General features: G+C 44.8%; 2 protein-coding genes across 2 annotated transcripts; one reads left to right on the forward strand and one right to left on the reverse strand.

Moving 5' to 3' along the window:
• Positions 1-6,254: 6,254 nt before the first annotated feature.
• On the forward strand, positions 6,255-9,009 carry TNFAIP8L2 (TNF alpha induced protein 8 like 2). Its single transcript, XM_059930843.1, has 2 exons — positions 6,255-6,281; positions 7,933-9,009. The coding sequence occupies exon 2, from the start codon at positions 7,938-7,940 to the stop codon at positions 8,490-8,492; it is 555 nt and encodes a 184-aa protein (XP_059786826.1). The 5' UTR covers positions 6,255-6,281; positions 7,933-7,937; the 3' UTR covers positions 8,493-9,009.
• LYSMD1 (LysM domain containing 1) lies at positions 9,010-16,257 on the reverse strand. The gene is made up of 3 exons (XM_059930829.1): positions 15,407-16,257; positions 10,647-11,005; positions 9,010-10,238 (listed from the first exon to the last, which is right to left on the reverse strand). The coding sequence occupies exons 1-3, from the start codon at positions 15,584-15,586 to the stop codon at positions 10,100-10,102; spliced, it is 678 nt and encodes a 225-aa protein (XP_059786812.1). The 5' UTR covers positions 15,587-16,257; the 3' UTR covers positions 9,010-10,099.
• Positions 16,258-16,379: the final 122 nt, after the last annotated feature.

Raw genomic sequence — 16,379 nt, forward strand, 5'->3', positions numbered from 1 at the left:
TTGGAGCCTTTAATAAATTCAGGATCTCCAAGCTTGGAAAATTACCCTCTCCCAACCCCTACAAGTAGCTGTGTCAAATCCTTTCTCAAGTTCCTTTCCTCACAGCTTCCTTGCTCATCTTAGCAGAACCCACATCCATCTTCAGAGAAAAATAGAGATAATAAAGTGAGCATCCCACCAACATTTTGCCCTCTAGAGATGCACTTAGCTGCATTCTCACATCTCTCTCATCCCAGCAGGTGGGGCGTCTGTACTGCTTGTCTAAGGTTCACCTTTCTGCTTTACTCTAAGCTCCATCCACACAGGGCCCAGCTGTCTTGTCTCTCTCACCGCAGTTATCCTTTGCAGTTAGCACAGTGCCTGGCACATTGCAGCTGTTAACTAGTAACACATGGTTGAACAAATCTGACTCTGTATCTCCTACTTAGGTGCTTTATGCCACATGTCTTCAAATACTTTCTCCTTCCTTTATTTCTAATCTCTCCTTTTCTACTGACATCTTCCCTTCTGCATATACACATGCTCAAATATCTCCCATGATGAAAAGAAAAAAAATTCTAAACTTTCTCTTAATCCTTGCTTGTATTTAGTCAACACTCAATTTCTCTCTTTCCTTCACAGCTAAATTTGTAGAGTCATCTATTCTTGCTGTACCCATTTTTCCCCCTTCTCAATCATTTTCGTTTTGGCCCCCCATCACTCCACTGAGATTGTTCTCATCCAGGCCACTAATGACCTCCTTGTCACATTCAATGAACAGCTCTCTTCAGTCTTTATCCTTTGGCCCTCTTTATGGCATTTGGCCCTGTTGACCCTTCCTTCCTTGAAATACTCTCCTCTTTTGGCTCCTGAGTCCTTCTTTCTTTCAACAAAGACTAGGGACTTAATAGATACATTTTATAAATGAATGAATGGCTTCACTTCTATTGATGTGGCCTCTCTTTCTCAGCCTTTCTGACCTCTCCTTAAATGTTGGTGTTTCCTAGGTCATGTCCTTAGCTACCTCTTCTTGCTCTACATACCCTCACCGGTCAAGAAAATCTGCACCAACAGTTACAGTAACTATTTATATGTGGCTCCCCATAAACTTTATAGATATTCAATCTCAGTCTTTCTCCTGAGCTCTAAACTCACTTTTATAATTGCTTATTGGATACTTCCATTTGGATTGTTCATAGGTACTTACCACTTAGTCTAAGGACAGGAAGCTTGTCTTTTATCTTTGTATTCCCAGCACTTAAGTCATAATGCCTGGCATATAGTAAATAGAGGAAGAAATAAATGCACCAAAGATGAAAGCTACCTCCAGCTATGTCAGGCTGAAGTCTTGCTTAACTGCTTCAGATCACACTGAACTTTCTCTTTCTGAACTGATATGAGAGTACTGATCCTAACAATGGTAAAACCTCAGCTGAGCAGAAACATAGGAATGTTCCATTCTGAGTATTTTTCCAGATAGTTTGATTTTACCAAATTAAGTGCAAAACATTTTCATGTTAACTGTTTCAAATAGGGATTATTCAAAAAGATATTGTTAATTTCCTGTGGATTATATAGTGGAAAGACCACAACCAGGAGTCATTAAGACCCTGACTGACCTTGTAAGATAAACCACTTTATCTCTAAGGCAGAGTCTGTCACCTGTGAGTGGACACTTTACCTGCCTGCTTACTCACAAGATGAAGTAAGATAATGTAGGTGAAATGTTTTGTAAATCTCAAAGTGTTTCACACATTCAAGACATCATTTAACCAGATTTTTGCTTACTCAGAGGAAGCACTGTAAACTTAATTGTCCAGGTAAATAGTGAGGACCCCAAAGTCTAGAATATATGTAGTTAATACTGTTTGCTTCTTCTCCACATGGCCAAAAATGCTGCAATTTTCAATTGTCAGCTTTTTTGTTTTCCTTCTCTTCCCTTGTTATTTGTGTTAATTCTCATTGTTATCAGTGTTCTTGCTTCTAAAAGCTCCTCTTTCCTCTTTTAACTTGCTGCTAATTATATGCTGTGGGTTCAGAGAAGATTACTAGAAATGGGTATAGATTAAGAGAAAATAAAAGAAAGACTTCCACATGAGTGAAACAAACGAACATTATTGCATGTGACTGTTATGTTCCTACCATTTCCCCCTTATCTCCTGGTTATTGGATGTGTTTTGAATTTCTTCTTTCAGCAAATATTTATTGAGCACAGTAGTGCCAGGCGCTAAAGCATAACCCCTGCCCTCATGGAGTTTACAGCCTAGTAGGGAGGCAGTTAATAAAATCACAAATTACAATAAAGAGTAATTATCATGATAAGGGAGGTATGCGGTTCTACAGGACTATGGAATATAGGGGTGCTGTGTAGTTTAGGGAGTCACTATGGCTTCACAGTCATGATGGCTTCAGATGACTTTCCAGCTGAGACCGGAAGGATGGGTGGGAATTAACCAGGCAGGGCAGAGGTATGCATGGGAAGAAAGTTCCAGGCAGAGACACAAGAAGTGGGAAAGTCTAGAGTACAGGAAGAGGGAGAAGGAGAGGGGGAGAGAGAAGCCAACCACGATGTATATTGGAGGAGCTGAGAGGATTACAGCACAGCTAGAACAGAGTATAAGGCAAAGCTGGAGAGGTAAACAGGTAAGGAGCTGGTAGCAGAATTCTGGATTCAGAAGGTATTACTGTATTTGCATCTTCTTGTATGTTAATTCCTCTTCTTATTATCCAATTAGATTATCTATTTCTTTTAAAAAGGACTTTTACTTTTCCTGTGATTTTGGTAGTGCCACCTACTATTGTTCCTTGAGTGTGTGATCAGTGAATTAATAGAGCGTATAGGAATAGAATGCTGCCACATTCATTATAAGGTTGAAGTTATTACCTCCTAACCTTGTGAGGTAGTTGTCAGAAAAAGCATAGGCTTGGAAATCACACAAGTCCTCAGTCTGCCATTTATTAGCTCTCTAATTTGGGAACAGGTTATCTAACCTCTTTAAGCCTCAGTCTTTTTCATCAGCGAAAAGGAGATAGTGACATTTAGTTCATAAAGGTATCAGAGGATGAAGTGAGAGATTTATATAACATCTAGCAGAGTGCACCCAACAAATGCCAGCTCCAGTTCTTTCCTCTCGCTTCCCTCCCCTGAACTCGCAGTCCATTCTTCTCCATCTGCCCCCACACCTCGCTCCATAAACATTACCTCTCCTTTGCATTTTCTAAGCCTCCCTTTCCACTGGCTCCTTCCTTTCAGCCTACAAATGTCCTCGAACTCCAAACTAAAAATAGTCCCTCTGTCAATCCAGTTCCCCATCCCCTTAAGCTACATTTCCATTTCTCTTCATCCCTTTACCACCATACTCCTTAAAGGAGTTGTTAACATTTCCCAATCCAAGTTGTATCAAGGACCCTCAGCTCTGGAACCTGGGCTGAGAGAGGTGGGAATAAGAAAGGAGCCAAGACCCAATCACTGTCTCCAAGGAGGAGAACCAATGGTTTTGGAGTCACTGGTATGCTGACTGCCTCCACTTCTGAACTTCAATCTTTACTCTTCAATTTTTCACAACCGGACACTGTTCCAATTCTTCCCTTTCTGTTAGAACTTCTTATAAAACCACCAGCTCTCAAGGTCTCTCACTGGTTCTCATACTGTGCTTAAGCAAGCTATACCAGTGATCACTTCCTTTTAAGCATGCCCTTTCCTCAGCTAAAATTTCGCTGAAGCCTCTAACCTAGTCCCACTGGGCTAATGATTTCACTCCCCCGATCAAAAACCTTTAATGTCTCCCTACTGTCTACAGCAAAAGTCTGAAGTGTTGAGCAACTCCCTTAAAGGCTTTCATGATCTGGTCTTTTTCCTTCTTCACTTCTCTTTCAAACAACCTATGCTCCAGTCATACAGAATAAATCACCACTTCCTGAACATGCCCTGTATTATCTTTGTTTGCTCTATGGCTTATGCTTATCTCCATTATCTGGGAAGCAGAAGCATTTCTTCCACACTCTGCCTAGTAAGTAGTTAAATCCATCCTTCTAAGTCTACCTCTTCAGCCCTCCTATCAGAAATAATCTAAATTTCTCTTTACTCTCATAATTCCTTAAACTTCTGTTATAGCTAATGACATCATTTGACTTGTATTACAGTTATGTGTGCTTACATTTATCTCCCTGACCAGGCTGGGAGATAAATGTAAGCACATTTCTTTTTTTTTTTTTTGGCCGTGTGGGCATGTGGGGTCTTAGCTAGCGAGGCATGTGAGATCTTAGTTCCCTGACCAGAACTGAACCTGCACCCTCTGCGTTGGAAGCACGGGGTCTTTTTTTTTGGAAGCGCGGAGTCTTAACCACTGGACTGCCAGGGAAGTCCCCGTAAGATTCTTTGTAAAAAAAACAAACAAACTTCTTTTTACACATTTATTTATTTTTGGCTGCATTGGGTCTTCATTGCTGCACATGGGCTTTCTCTAGTTGCGGCGAGCCGGGGCTACTGTTCATTGCGGTGGCTTCTCTTGTTGCCGAGCATGGGCTCTAGGCGCTCGGGCTTCAGTAGCTGTGGAACGCGGGCTCAGTAGTTGTGGCTCGTGGGCTTAGTTGCTCCGCGACATGTGGGATCTTCCCGGACCAGGGCTCAAACCCATGTTCCCTGCATTGGCAGGTGGATTCTTAACCACTGCGCCACCAGGGAAGTCCCTTACCTTCATTCTTTTTTTTTTTTTTTTTTTAACATCTTTATTGGACTATAATTGCTTTACAATGGTGTGTTAGTTTCTGCTTTATAACAAAGTGAATCAGCTATACATATACATATATTCCCATATCTCCTCCCTCTTGCCTCTCCCTCCCACCCTCCCTATCCCATCCCTCTAGGTGGTCACAAAGCACTGAGCTAATCTCCCTGTGCTATGCGCTGCTTCCCACTAGCTATCTATTTTACATTTGGTAGTGTGTATATGTCCATGCCACTCTCTCACTTTGTCCCAGCTTACCCTTCCCCCTCCCCGTGTCCTCAAGTCCATTCTCTAGTAGGTCTGTGTCTTTATTCCTGTCTTGCCCCTAGGTTCTTCATGACCATTTTTTTCTTTTTTCTTTTTTTTTAGATTCCATATATATGTGTTAGCATAAGGTATTTTTCTCTTTCTGACTTACTTCACTCTGTATGACAGACTCTAGGTCCATCCACCTCACTACAAATAACTCCATTTTGTTTCTTTTTATGGCTGAGTAATATTCCATTGTATATATGTGCCACATCTTCTTTATCCATTCATCTGTCGATGGACACTTAGGTTGTTTCCATGTCCTGGCTATTGTAAATAGAGCTGCAATGAACATTGTGGTAGATGACTCTTTTTGAATTATGGTTTTCTCTGGGTATATGCCCAGTAGTGGGATTGCTGGGTCGTATGGTAGTTCTATTTTTAGTTTTTTAAGGAACCTCCATACTGTTCTCCATAGTGGCTGTATCAATTTACATTCCCACCAACAGTGCAAGAGGGTTCCCTTTTCTCCACACCCTCTCCAGCATTTATTGTTTGTAGATTTTTTGAGGATGGCCATTCTGACTGGGGTGAGATTAGTATATGTGCTGCAGAAGCGAGCACTACCTTCATTCTTGTAACCTGTTAGCAGCTATAAAGCACAGTGAGAGCGCTGCCTCTAGTGGTTCAATGATGTGCTGACACCTGCTGGTCATATCTAGTTCGGCAGCCCTGATCCCAGCACCTTCGTCTCTCTTAAGTATTAAGGGTGGGGACCCCCTTACCCAGCCAGACACTGAAAGCGTATGCTCGTGGTAATGTCGCCCCACAGCACCACCCATCCCTGGAGACTCCAGGGACACACTCCGACCTCCTGATCTCTAACTTGCTTCTGGTGTCTCCAGTCTAAGTTCAGTTCAATCTTCAGAACTTTCCCCACGGACCCCCCACCCCAGCAATCTGTACTTAACATTTTCCCCCATTACCACAGACATATAAGGAGAACAAGATCTCAAGGAACTGGGCAGCAAGGATAGAAAGAGGCAGACAACTTGGGAGCAGGAGATGTACAATTCCTCTTCCTCACCTCAAAGAATCAAGACTATTTCCTACAGAGTGCTATTCCTTTTGACCTTTTATTTCTAGGAGGCTGTCGGGGTCAGAGACCTTCTCGGTGACAGTGTGATGAACGGGAGGTTGAGCACAGAGTAGGTAGGCGGGGCTTGGGGGTGGGGCCAGGCCAAAGGGCCTCTCACTTAGGAGCTTCTCCATTCTGTCAGCTCTCCCGGAACATCCAAGGCAAGACTGGCACCCAGGGCGCAGCAGGTGAGGGACCGGGCAATGACAGAAGGGTAGGCTTTAGGGGTGATGGTGGCAGAAGAGTCCTAGCTCTGTCAGCCTGAGCTTTCCATATCTTGAGACTCTCATTTGATAGAATTCTTGAGCCCCCAGTGGGGAGGTCCAGCTCAGTTCTTCCTGGGTCCAGGCAGCCTCAGAAAGACATAGTTTGGTTTGGGTGGGGGCAGGGCTGAGGGACGGCGGTGGATAAGGGTATGTGACAGACCACTGAGAGATGCAAGGAGATCTTAGGAGACATGGAGGTAGACGTAAGGGCCAGCAGGAGAGCATGGCCAGAGGACCACAGGGCAGGACTCAGACAAGAGAAAACAGGAGACTGAAACACGGAGAGGGGGAGAGGACAGTGGACAAAACGTGAGATGGTAACGGGGGCAGTGGAGAGCTGGGTAGCAGGAAGGCCAAGGAGGAAGGAAGGCTCACATGGAGCAATCTCCTCTTCCGGATGTAGAGTGTGGTCCAGAAAGCCCCAGGCAAAGCCGGGAGCAGAGCAAGGTTCCAGATTCCCACTGGACCAATTCAGCTGGGGGAGAGGCACCCCTCCTCCCAGTTACCCACCTCCCCTGCTTCTTCAGACTCCTATTTTGTTTGGGGGAGAGGGCAAGGCTGCTCCTCACTGCGGTCAGGGCCACATCCTGCAGAGCAGGGGAGGGGGAAGTAAGAAGCAAAACAAGCAGAACCACCACAGGCGAAGACCATGGGGAGAGCGCCCTGGATACTTGCAGCTGATGTGCCACCAGGAGGTCCTCAGCACAGTCCCAGCAGAGGACCTGAGACCTCTAGGACTGTCTTGAGGTGCTTGTTTCTCACGATTCCTCAGTGTGCTTCAACCTCATTGAGAGCATTCCAAGGGAGGGAGGCTTCTCTGGATTATATGGTTCAAAGCCCACTTTTATCATTTGCTAGTGACTTTAGCCAAGTTGCTTAATTTTTCTTAGTTTCATTTTTCTCGTTGCAAATTGGGGATACCTACCTTACAAAGGGTTGGGAAGACTGAGATAAAGCACTTGGCACATAGTAGGTTCTCAATAAATGTTCATTATTATTTTTATCAGGACTCCCAGGACCCCTATATTTCTCACATCTTTAAAGGCAGTACAGCACACTAGCTGACATGGGCTTTTGGAGTCAGAGAAACAGTTGTGTTTGACCTTGGGTAAATTATTTAACGTAAGCCTCAGTTTGCTCAGCTGTAAAACAAGGATAGTAATACCTACACCTCATAGATGTACGGTACCCAGTCAGTGTCCAAAAATGGCAGCTGTGAGAACTATCTGCCAGGTAAGCTTTATCTTCTCCACTGTAGTAGCAACAGCCTACTTCCCCTAAGGTCTTAACTTGTGGTGCGCTAGCATCCGGTGTGCCCTCATTCCTCTAGCCAAAGCTATTACTGCTCCTCTGGTTTTAGAGATCATGATTTCCTACAGTACAAAAGGAGAAAAAATGGGAACAAAGCACAGAGGACTGAGGGGGCCCAGGGGGAGAAAGATGACAAACAAAGATGAAGATGAGATAGAAACCAAAGAGACAGAAAGGGGAAAAGCCATTTCTCTCTAAGGAAGCCTGTGGCCTTTCTTCTAGTGACTATGACCACATACCCCCCCATCTAACCCTTCCCTAGGAATCATGGAGTCCTTCAGTTCAAAGAGTCTGGCGCTGCAAGCAGAGAAGAAGCTACTGAGTAAGATGGCAGGTCGGTCTGTGGCTCATCTCTTCATCGATGAGACGAGCAGCGAGGTGTTAGATGAGCTCTACCGTGTGTCCAAAGAATACACACACAGCAGGCCCCAGGCCCAGCGGGTTATCAAGGACCTGATCAAGGTGGCTGTCAAGGTGGCCGTGCTGCACCGCAGTGGCTGCTTCAGCCCCAGCGAGCTGGCCTTGGCTACCCGCTTTCGCCAGAAGCTGCAGCAGGGCGCCATGACCGCGCTCAGCTTCGGCGAGGTGGACTTCACCTTTGAGGCTGCTGTGCTGGCCGGCCTGCTGAGCGAGTGCCGGGATATGCTGCTGGAGCTGGTGGAGCACCACCTCACACCCAAGTCACATGGCCGCATCCGCCACGTGTTCGATCACTTCTCTGACCCAGGCCTGCTCACAGCCCTCTACGGGCCTGACTACACTCAGCACCTTGGCAAGATCTGTGATGGGCTCAGGAAGCTGCTGGATGAGGGGAAGCTCTGAGAGCCCTGACCCCAGCATGTTCCTTCTTGGCAAAATGGCTGACTGAGAAAACAACAGATAATGGGCTTTCTAACCCTGCTCATCTGCACTAATGCTTTTCAACCCTCAGGTTTCAGTCTTTCCCAAGAGTGCCTGTGACTCTGAGACCACCCCACCCCCAACTGCTGGTGGAGAAGTAGCAATGCTGAGGGTTGAGGCCTCTCTCCTACTCCAGCCCCAAGACAGGAAACAAAGCTGCCTGAAAAAGATGAAGCGAAACTTGGATCTCTATTTTCCCCACAAGGGACCTTTCAAACAGGGAAGCCCCCTCCCCTCAGAACCAGGGGAAGAGGGCATAGCCCATCTAACTCCTCTGGGGACACTAAGGACAGGGGGCGCAGGGAGCCTTTAGAGACATCCTAGACCTTCAGCTCTAGGCAGAGTCTGGACAGATACCAGAGACTCTGCTCCAGAGGGCAGGAAGAAGGGGCTAGGGCAGGGGAGAGTCTCACAGAGGAAATAAAACTATTAAAACATGCACAGGGCTCAATGTTTAATCTCTCCAGCTTCTTGTATCTCATGATCATCACAGAGGAAAGAGGTATATAAACACCACTCATCTCACCTCTCACCATTTCCATGCAGGAGACTGAGGCATATTTCCAGCATCACCGGGGTTCCCTTGCCTACTTCTTCTGTTTAAGAAACTCAAAAAAACTGTACCGCAGATCAGTGCTACAGATTGCAAATAAATATGCATTGAGGAGCAAGACATAGATCAATAGGCTCTGGTCGGGAAAGGATATAAGAAAAAGACTTCCACAACTGTCCTCCTCTTCAAACTCCACAGCAATTCTTCTTCCATCCCTTAGCCTCACACAGGCTGAACAGAGGAGCAGATTAGAAGGGTGAACTGGTGGCATGGAGAGTTCAGGACCCTACATCACTGTTTTTTCCTCAGAGCAAGAGTTGTGAAAAAGTTATAGTGACCTGGTTAGTCAAGACTGAGCCCAAATTCTTTCATTCGAGATTGGGGGCGAGGCACAGTCTGCCGTTCCCTGCAACGGGGCTAGATCACTGATTGCCCATTCTCAGTAACATGGCTGGCTACGAAGGTGGGGAAGGTGGGCCAGAAGTCACTGGCTCACTTACTGTTCCTGGGTTCCCCTCATCCCAGGGCTATGGAAATCCCATTTTTCAGCTAATAGTGGGAAAGAATAAGATATAGCAAATAAATAATATTTCAATATAGCACCAAATAAATTAGGTAACATAGTTGGAGATGGGGAGGAAGTTCGGGGCTGTGAGAGTCCTTGCCTCCCTGCTCTAAGGCCAAGGAATGGTGAAAGGGATGGGAAAGGCAGCAGGGATGTTAAAAGAGCCTTTTGAATCTAAAGGACAACTCTAGATTCAGCCCCAGAACTGAGAAGGGGTCTATTTCCCATCCCCTATCCTTGCCAATAGAACTGCTCCAGACCAAGGAACTCTTGACAGACAAGAAGGCTCGGAAGATGGCAGGAGTAAGGGAGGTGGGCTGGGAGGCCATGTTCCCGAGCCTCACCTCAGGCTCCTCTCTCCCTCAAGCTGCTCCTTCAACATCTGGCTTCTCTCAATCAGTTGTGGAGACATCAGAGTTTGAAGATTTCATCCTCCTGGTCCCGAAGTGTCTGGGTCCGAGAGGTCCGGGTCAGCGGCACGGGACCTAGGACTGCTCGTTGCTGCATCCGAGGAGAGCTCAGGTGAAGACCTGAATCCTCCCCAGGTATCCTGCAGGTGAGGAAAGGGGGAAAGAGCAACAGATCAAGGGAAGAGGCTGAGACTAGGCTGAGTGAAGAAGTATGTGGGAAGCTGTCCTTCTCTAATATACATGAGCTGGTTGCCTTAAGATGGGGTCTCAGTACCCTCTGGATAAATCCTAATCCTAATGCTCCTTCATGGAACATCAGAGCAGTAACAACAGTCAACTATTTCACTCCACTGAGAACACAGAACCATTACCCAGTGCCTCTACCCATTTCAGCAGCCACAGGCTCTGCTCATTGTCTTGTGGCCACCTGAGGGAAAGGTTTCACCTTGCTTCTGCTGACACTGGAATTACTTACTTTGTGTCTGGTCAGGTACGGTTGGGGGAACAGAGTCTATGGAGGGACTTAAAAGGACTCATTCAAGACTCACCCACTTTCCCCCTTTTTCAGCTTCTGGGCAGCAGCCTTCTTTGACAAGCTGATCTGTGAATCAAGCTTCTTAAGGAAATCAGAGGCAGAGAGGTCATGAATGGGGGGCTCCTGGCCAGGTGTGGGAAGGACTTCACCATTGGCACGTCCCGAACCTGTCTCTTGTTTCTTCCTCTCAGCTGAATGTGGCCCAACTTCATCCTTACTTGGCTGTACCTCTTCCTCTCCATCCTTCTCTTCCTCAGAATCCAAACCATTGAACAGGTCTCTGGGCTCTGTCAGGATGGGGATGTAGAGGGTTTTCTTCAGGAAGATCGAGTCATTAGTATAAAGGCGGTTTGCACGCTTAATCTGTTCCATCTTTAAAAAAAATCACCACAGTTAATGACAGTAATACAATCCATCTTACATTTGTATAGCACCTCATGCTTTTTAAAATGATTGTACAAAGTCTTATCTGACCCTATAACAACCAAAACTACAGTGGGCTGATATTATCCCTATTTTATTAATCAGTAGCTTTCATACTTTTTGGTCTTAGGGCCCTTTTACATTTTAAAAAATTATTGAGGAAAAAAGCTTTTACTTATGTTGATCACATCTATCAATATTTAAGGTATTATAAAATTAAAACTGAAAAAATTTAAAAACACTTCCATGACATATTAACATAAATATTTTGATGAAAAATAACTATATTTTCCAAAACAAAAACAACAAACATGTAGCAAGAACAGAGGCACTGTTTTACATTTTTGTAAATCACTTTAATGTCCGACTTAATGGAAGACAACAGGATTTTCATATCTACCTCTACATGCATCTGCTGCAATATCACATGTCACATAGCCTCTGGAAAACACAGTACACTCATGAGAATAAAAAAGACAAAGTCTTGTTATTATTACCATGAAAATTGTTTTGACCTTGTGGATCCCTACAGAGTCTTAGGGACCCCCTTAGGGGTCCCTGGACCTCACTTTAACTACTGTTAAAGATGAAGGAACTGAGGTTCAGAGAGGTTAAGTTACTTGCCTAGCAAGTTATTGACAGAGCTAGAACTAGAATTCTGGGCCTTTTTACTTCTTCCAGGGATGCTTTTCTTATTATGTTAATAATTTCACTGATCAAATATTTACTTAGTACCTATTTATTCATCACTGAACATAGTGACTGACATCACCATCTATATCTACCTGCCTCCCAAGGTAGAAATATCAATGTCATCCTTAACTCATACTTTTCTTTCATGATCCATACCTAACAGGTCAACAAAAATGCTGCAAAAATCTCTCACATCTGGTCTCATCTTCACATTCACTGCCATTGACTTAGAAGAGACTCTCAAGATTTCTCATCTGGGTATTGTAACAGTTTTTTGTTTTGTTTTTTATAAATTTATTTATCTATTTATTTTTGGCTGTGTTCGGTCTTCGTTGCTGTCCGCAGGCTTTCTCTAGTTGTGGTGAGCGGGGGCTACTCTTCACTGCAGTGCGTGAACTCTTCTCACTGCGGTGGCTTCTCTTGTTGTGGAGCATGGGCTCTAGGCACGCGGGCTTCAGTAGTTGCGGCACGCAGGCTCAGTAGTTGTAACTCGTGGGCTCTAGAGCAGCGCAGGCTCAGTAGTTGTGGCACACGGGCTTAGTTGCTCCGTGGCACATGGGATCTTCCCGGACCAGGGCTCGAACCTGTGTCCCCTGCATTGGCAGGCGGATTCTTAACCACTGTGCCACCAGTAAAGCCCCAACCCACTACCTTGCTTATAAACCTTCTATGGCTCCTCATTGGCTCAGAGATAAAATCCAAATTAGCAGGACTTCTCTGGCAGTCCAGTGGTTAGGACTCAGCACTTTCACTCACAGGGCCCGGGTTCGATCCCTGGTCGGGGAACTAAGATCTCACAAGCCACGTGGTGCGGCCAAAAAAAAAAATTCCAAACTAGCATTCGAGGGCATTCTCAATCTAGCTGTCATAGGAAGTCCACCCACACCTCCCTTCTTCTGCCACTTATACATTTTGCCATCCTGAACTTTTTTTCTTCCAACATTTCATGATCTTTCACACTTTTGTGTCTTTATCTGCCTGGAATGTTTCTCCACTACTCCCTTCTCTGCCTGGAAAACTTCTCATCAACTCTCATTCCCTTTGTGTTATCTTCTTCAGGGCTCCCAATGCATACTGTAAATATTGCTGTAATAATACCTACCCTATTATATTGTTATTCATCTCTGCATATTTGTCTTGCCCAAACTGTGAGTCCTTTAAGGGCAGGGTTGGTGACTTGCTGTCTCTGTATGCCTAACGCACCCCTCAGCATCGCACAAACTTGGCACACACCAGAGGCTCATTAATGCTTTATGAGTAAATAAACTAGATAATAAAATATAGGAACCACAGACACAGTATGTCAGTATTTTATTATCCGAGGCCAGGCAGCCAGTTTTACTAAAAATTCATCCCATAATGGCACCAGTTTGGGAAATCATAATTCTTGTATCTGTCAAATATCAAAGCTGTTTCCACTCCAGGGCAAGGCTACTATAATAAAGTTGACTTATAAAATCTTATGCTATAATGAGTTTAAAAATAAAATTGGATTGATCTGAACAATTAAAAAAAGTTAAAAATGGCTTGCAGTTTTGTACTTTTTCTTCACCAAGTGCTTTGATGCTATTCATTTTATTTTGCCTAGATAATATCCTAGGTCTCTTTTGTCTTGATAATATCCTAGGTCCTTTTCTGTTGCTTTTATTATTTCCTAGAAGTACCATATAAGGGGACATTGTTCCACTTCCATCGAGCCAAGAGCTAGAAAGGTCATTAGAATCTAGTTAGTTTAATAGAGCAATTCAAAGTGAGGATTTTAGAATGAGACAACCTGGTCTGAATCCTAGCTCTACTAATTAGACTAGTTGTATATAGTCTATGGCAAATTATCTCTCTAAGCTTCAGTCTCCTTATCTTTAAAATTTTATTTTTATTGAAGTATAATTGACTTACAATATTTTATTAGTTTCAGATGTACAACACAGTGATATTCCTTACCTTTAAATGGAAATAGTTACATCTACCTCATAAAGATTTACAGAGAAATATGAGATAATATATAGGGCTTGGCGCATACTAAGTGTTCCTTAAATGACAGGTAGGTAATAACTTAGGTAATTGATTTATCTAAGTTTTTAATTTAATACGTCTTCCTCATTTTACAAATGATAAGAAACTGAGGCCCCAAACAGGGGAAGTGATTGACTATTCAGTCACTCAGCTAGTAAGCAGCAGAATGAGGCCAGAACCTAAAACTCTTCTTCACTAGACTACAGAGGTTTTCTGTACTCAGAAAGGTACAGGGCTGTAAGAAAACCTCCAAAAAAATTGTTGATTCACTAGCAGCACAGTTTCCTTCATTGCATGGCCTCTGAGCCTCTGCTGGGATGAAAGCATTGCTCAGTACTTTCACATCTACTTCCTTTGTTTAGGCCATCCCTCTACTTGAAATGTTCACTTTACTATACTCCCAAATCTCCATGTGTGGAAATATTAGCCATAATTTCATTCATTCAAAAAACATCTATTAAGCTTTTATGTGCTGGGGACTATGCCAGGCTCTAGAGATATAAAATTGAAAGGAAATAGTTCTGTCCCTTAAAGAGAGTACAGGCTACCGGAGAGACAAAGATGTAAAAGGTGTAAACCACTGGATTACATAGGTTTATAGAGAGAAGCATAGAGGAAAGAATGTCCAAGTCTTTCAAGGCCCATTGCGATGGCTCCCTTAAAATCTGCACTGATGTCCCCTTCCAAATAAAAATCAGTCTTCTTTCCTGACTTCCCCCTCTTTGTTAACACCTCTACGAACTCACCACATTCTGTCACCTACAATCATTATTTGTGTCCCTGTCCATATCTCACTAGACTGTAAATTACATGAGGGCAGCAACTATACACTTTATTTATGTTTCTGTCTCCCAAGGTGGTTACCATAGTGCTTTAAACATACCAAGCATTAAAATGTTGGCTAAATTCAACAGGATATGGAAAAAAAAAAAAACAACCTTTATCAACTTTAAAACAATGTATTTTTACACCTACCAAATACACCCTATGCAGGAGCTGAAATGCTTGGCATAGAGAGTACCTGTTTTGTACCAAGCAGGCCACCTTCCAGAAAAGAAGAGGGCAGAGCATTGAGGAAAAAAGAACAAGAAGAGACAGGCACGTAGGGAACTTAGGACTAAAAATTAGCTCTCCATTGTTTGCTGTAAATGTTTAATCACTCTCAATGAATGTTTCTATGTGGTTAACAGTACAAGCTTTGGAGTCAGACAGACCTGTTTGAATTTTCACTTCAACACTTTAGTTATTTGACCTTGGTCAAACTGGTTAACCAATCTAAGTCTCGGTTTCTTCATCTGTAAAAAGGGGACAATAATTGTGTGCTTGATAGCGATATGAGGATCAAATGGGCTAATAGATGTAAAATCTTTAGTATAGTGACTGGCGTAAGAACTAGGAGTTGCTCCCCTCCACTGGGATAGTGGGACAGGATTTGTCCCAACCAGACAGTGTAACACTGAGATGGGAACACAAACCAAAAGACAAAGGTGGACCAGACTTACATCACAATTAATTTATCACAATTAGTTAATTTAAACACAATTAAGAAAATTTCAGGGGAAGTTGCCTAGAGGGCCACTACCTTCTCATGAGGAGTAAGTCTCTTCTAAGTGGGTGTCTGCGTCCCAATCCTGTTAGACTCACCGTCACCCCGTATTTGAGCGCTAGTCCAGCCAGGGTGTCTCCGGGCGCCAACTGATGCTCCAGGCGTCTTTCCCTCACCGGGGAGCAGGCAGACTGCACCAGGCTTCCATAAGATCGAGCCCGGCTCCCTTGAAGCAGTCCTGACCCACCAAGGGGGGCCTGTCTAGAGGGAGAAGCCATCTCCTCACCCTGCGGACAACTGGGGTTGCAACTGCGGGAGGCCCGTCTAAGTGACCAATAGTGACGGGCCCGGGGTCTCTAAGACTTAGAGGATTCCTTTCTCCTTCAGTCTTCTGTCCTAAGTCTCCCCGCCTCCCCAGGCACTACGCGACCTCTCAGCCCTCGCTTCTCCTCCCTCCAAGCCCCTTTCCCACCAATCTGTACTCCGACTATTCAGTCCCTACCTGAGTCTCTCCTTAGCACCCCTCCGACTTTCGATTCCCCACAACAACTCGCGACATTGAACTCTGACCTTTGAATTCTAGACAGCCTCCTCAACACTCAGCTCAGTTTGCCCCTAGGTCCGACAGCCCGACCTCCCGGTCCCACAACACCCCGTCTCCGCCCCGTCCCGGGGTGGGCTTGCTAGGGTCAGGAACAAATCAGGCCCACCCCAGGTGGGCTGTGGCCGCAGGAGAAGCGCGTGATGAAAGCGAGAGTCTACAGCACACTTTCCCCTCAGCGATCCTCAAAGGTACCCTCCGCATCAAATTAGTCACACCCTCAAATTCGGGCTCCACATCCAGGTTCTTGTCCCTCCAAACCCTCGAATCTGTCAAGATGCAGGGGCCTGTATCCAGCCCGGCGGCAAGTTCTTTGAAAAAAAAGACTTCATTTCCCTAAAGGCTCCGCGCCGGCGGGGTCGCAGGGCACCATAGGAAATGCAGTCCCCATCCGCAGGCAAGGGGCGGGCTTCCGGGATCGCGCAGTGCATGCATGGAAGAGCGTCCCCGGAAGTAAGGGGGCCAACCGG

The sequence above is a fragment of the Balaenoptera ricei genome, chromosome 1 (genome assembly GCF_028023285.1).
Source record: "Balaenoptera ricei isolate mBalRic1 chromosome 1, mBalRic1.hap2, whole genome shotgun sequence".
Taxonomy (NCBI): domain Eukaryota; kingdom Metazoa; phylum Chordata; class Mammalia; order Artiodactyla; family Balaenopteridae; genus Balaenoptera; species Balaenoptera ricei.

Excerpts from the sequence above, each read along its gene's own strand:
- TNFAIP8L2 (XM_059930843.1), top strand. The coding sequence starts at position 7,938 with ATGGAGTCCTTCAGTTCAAAGAGTCTGGCGCTGCAAGCAGAGAAGAAG.
- LYSMD1 (XM_059930829.1), bottom strand. The coding sequence starts at position 15,586 with ATGGCTTCTCCCTCTAGACAGGCCCCCCTTGGTGGGTCAGGACTGCTT. Across the intron at positions 11,006-15,406 it reads CGCTCAAATACGGGGTGACG|ATGGAACAGATTAAGCGTGC; the intron begins GTGAGTCTAACA and ends TTTTTTTTAAAG. Across the intron at positions 10,239-10,646 it reads CTGAAAAAGGGGGAAAGTGG|GATACCTGGGGAGGATTCAG; the intron begins GTGAGTCTTGAA and ends CCTCACCTGCAG.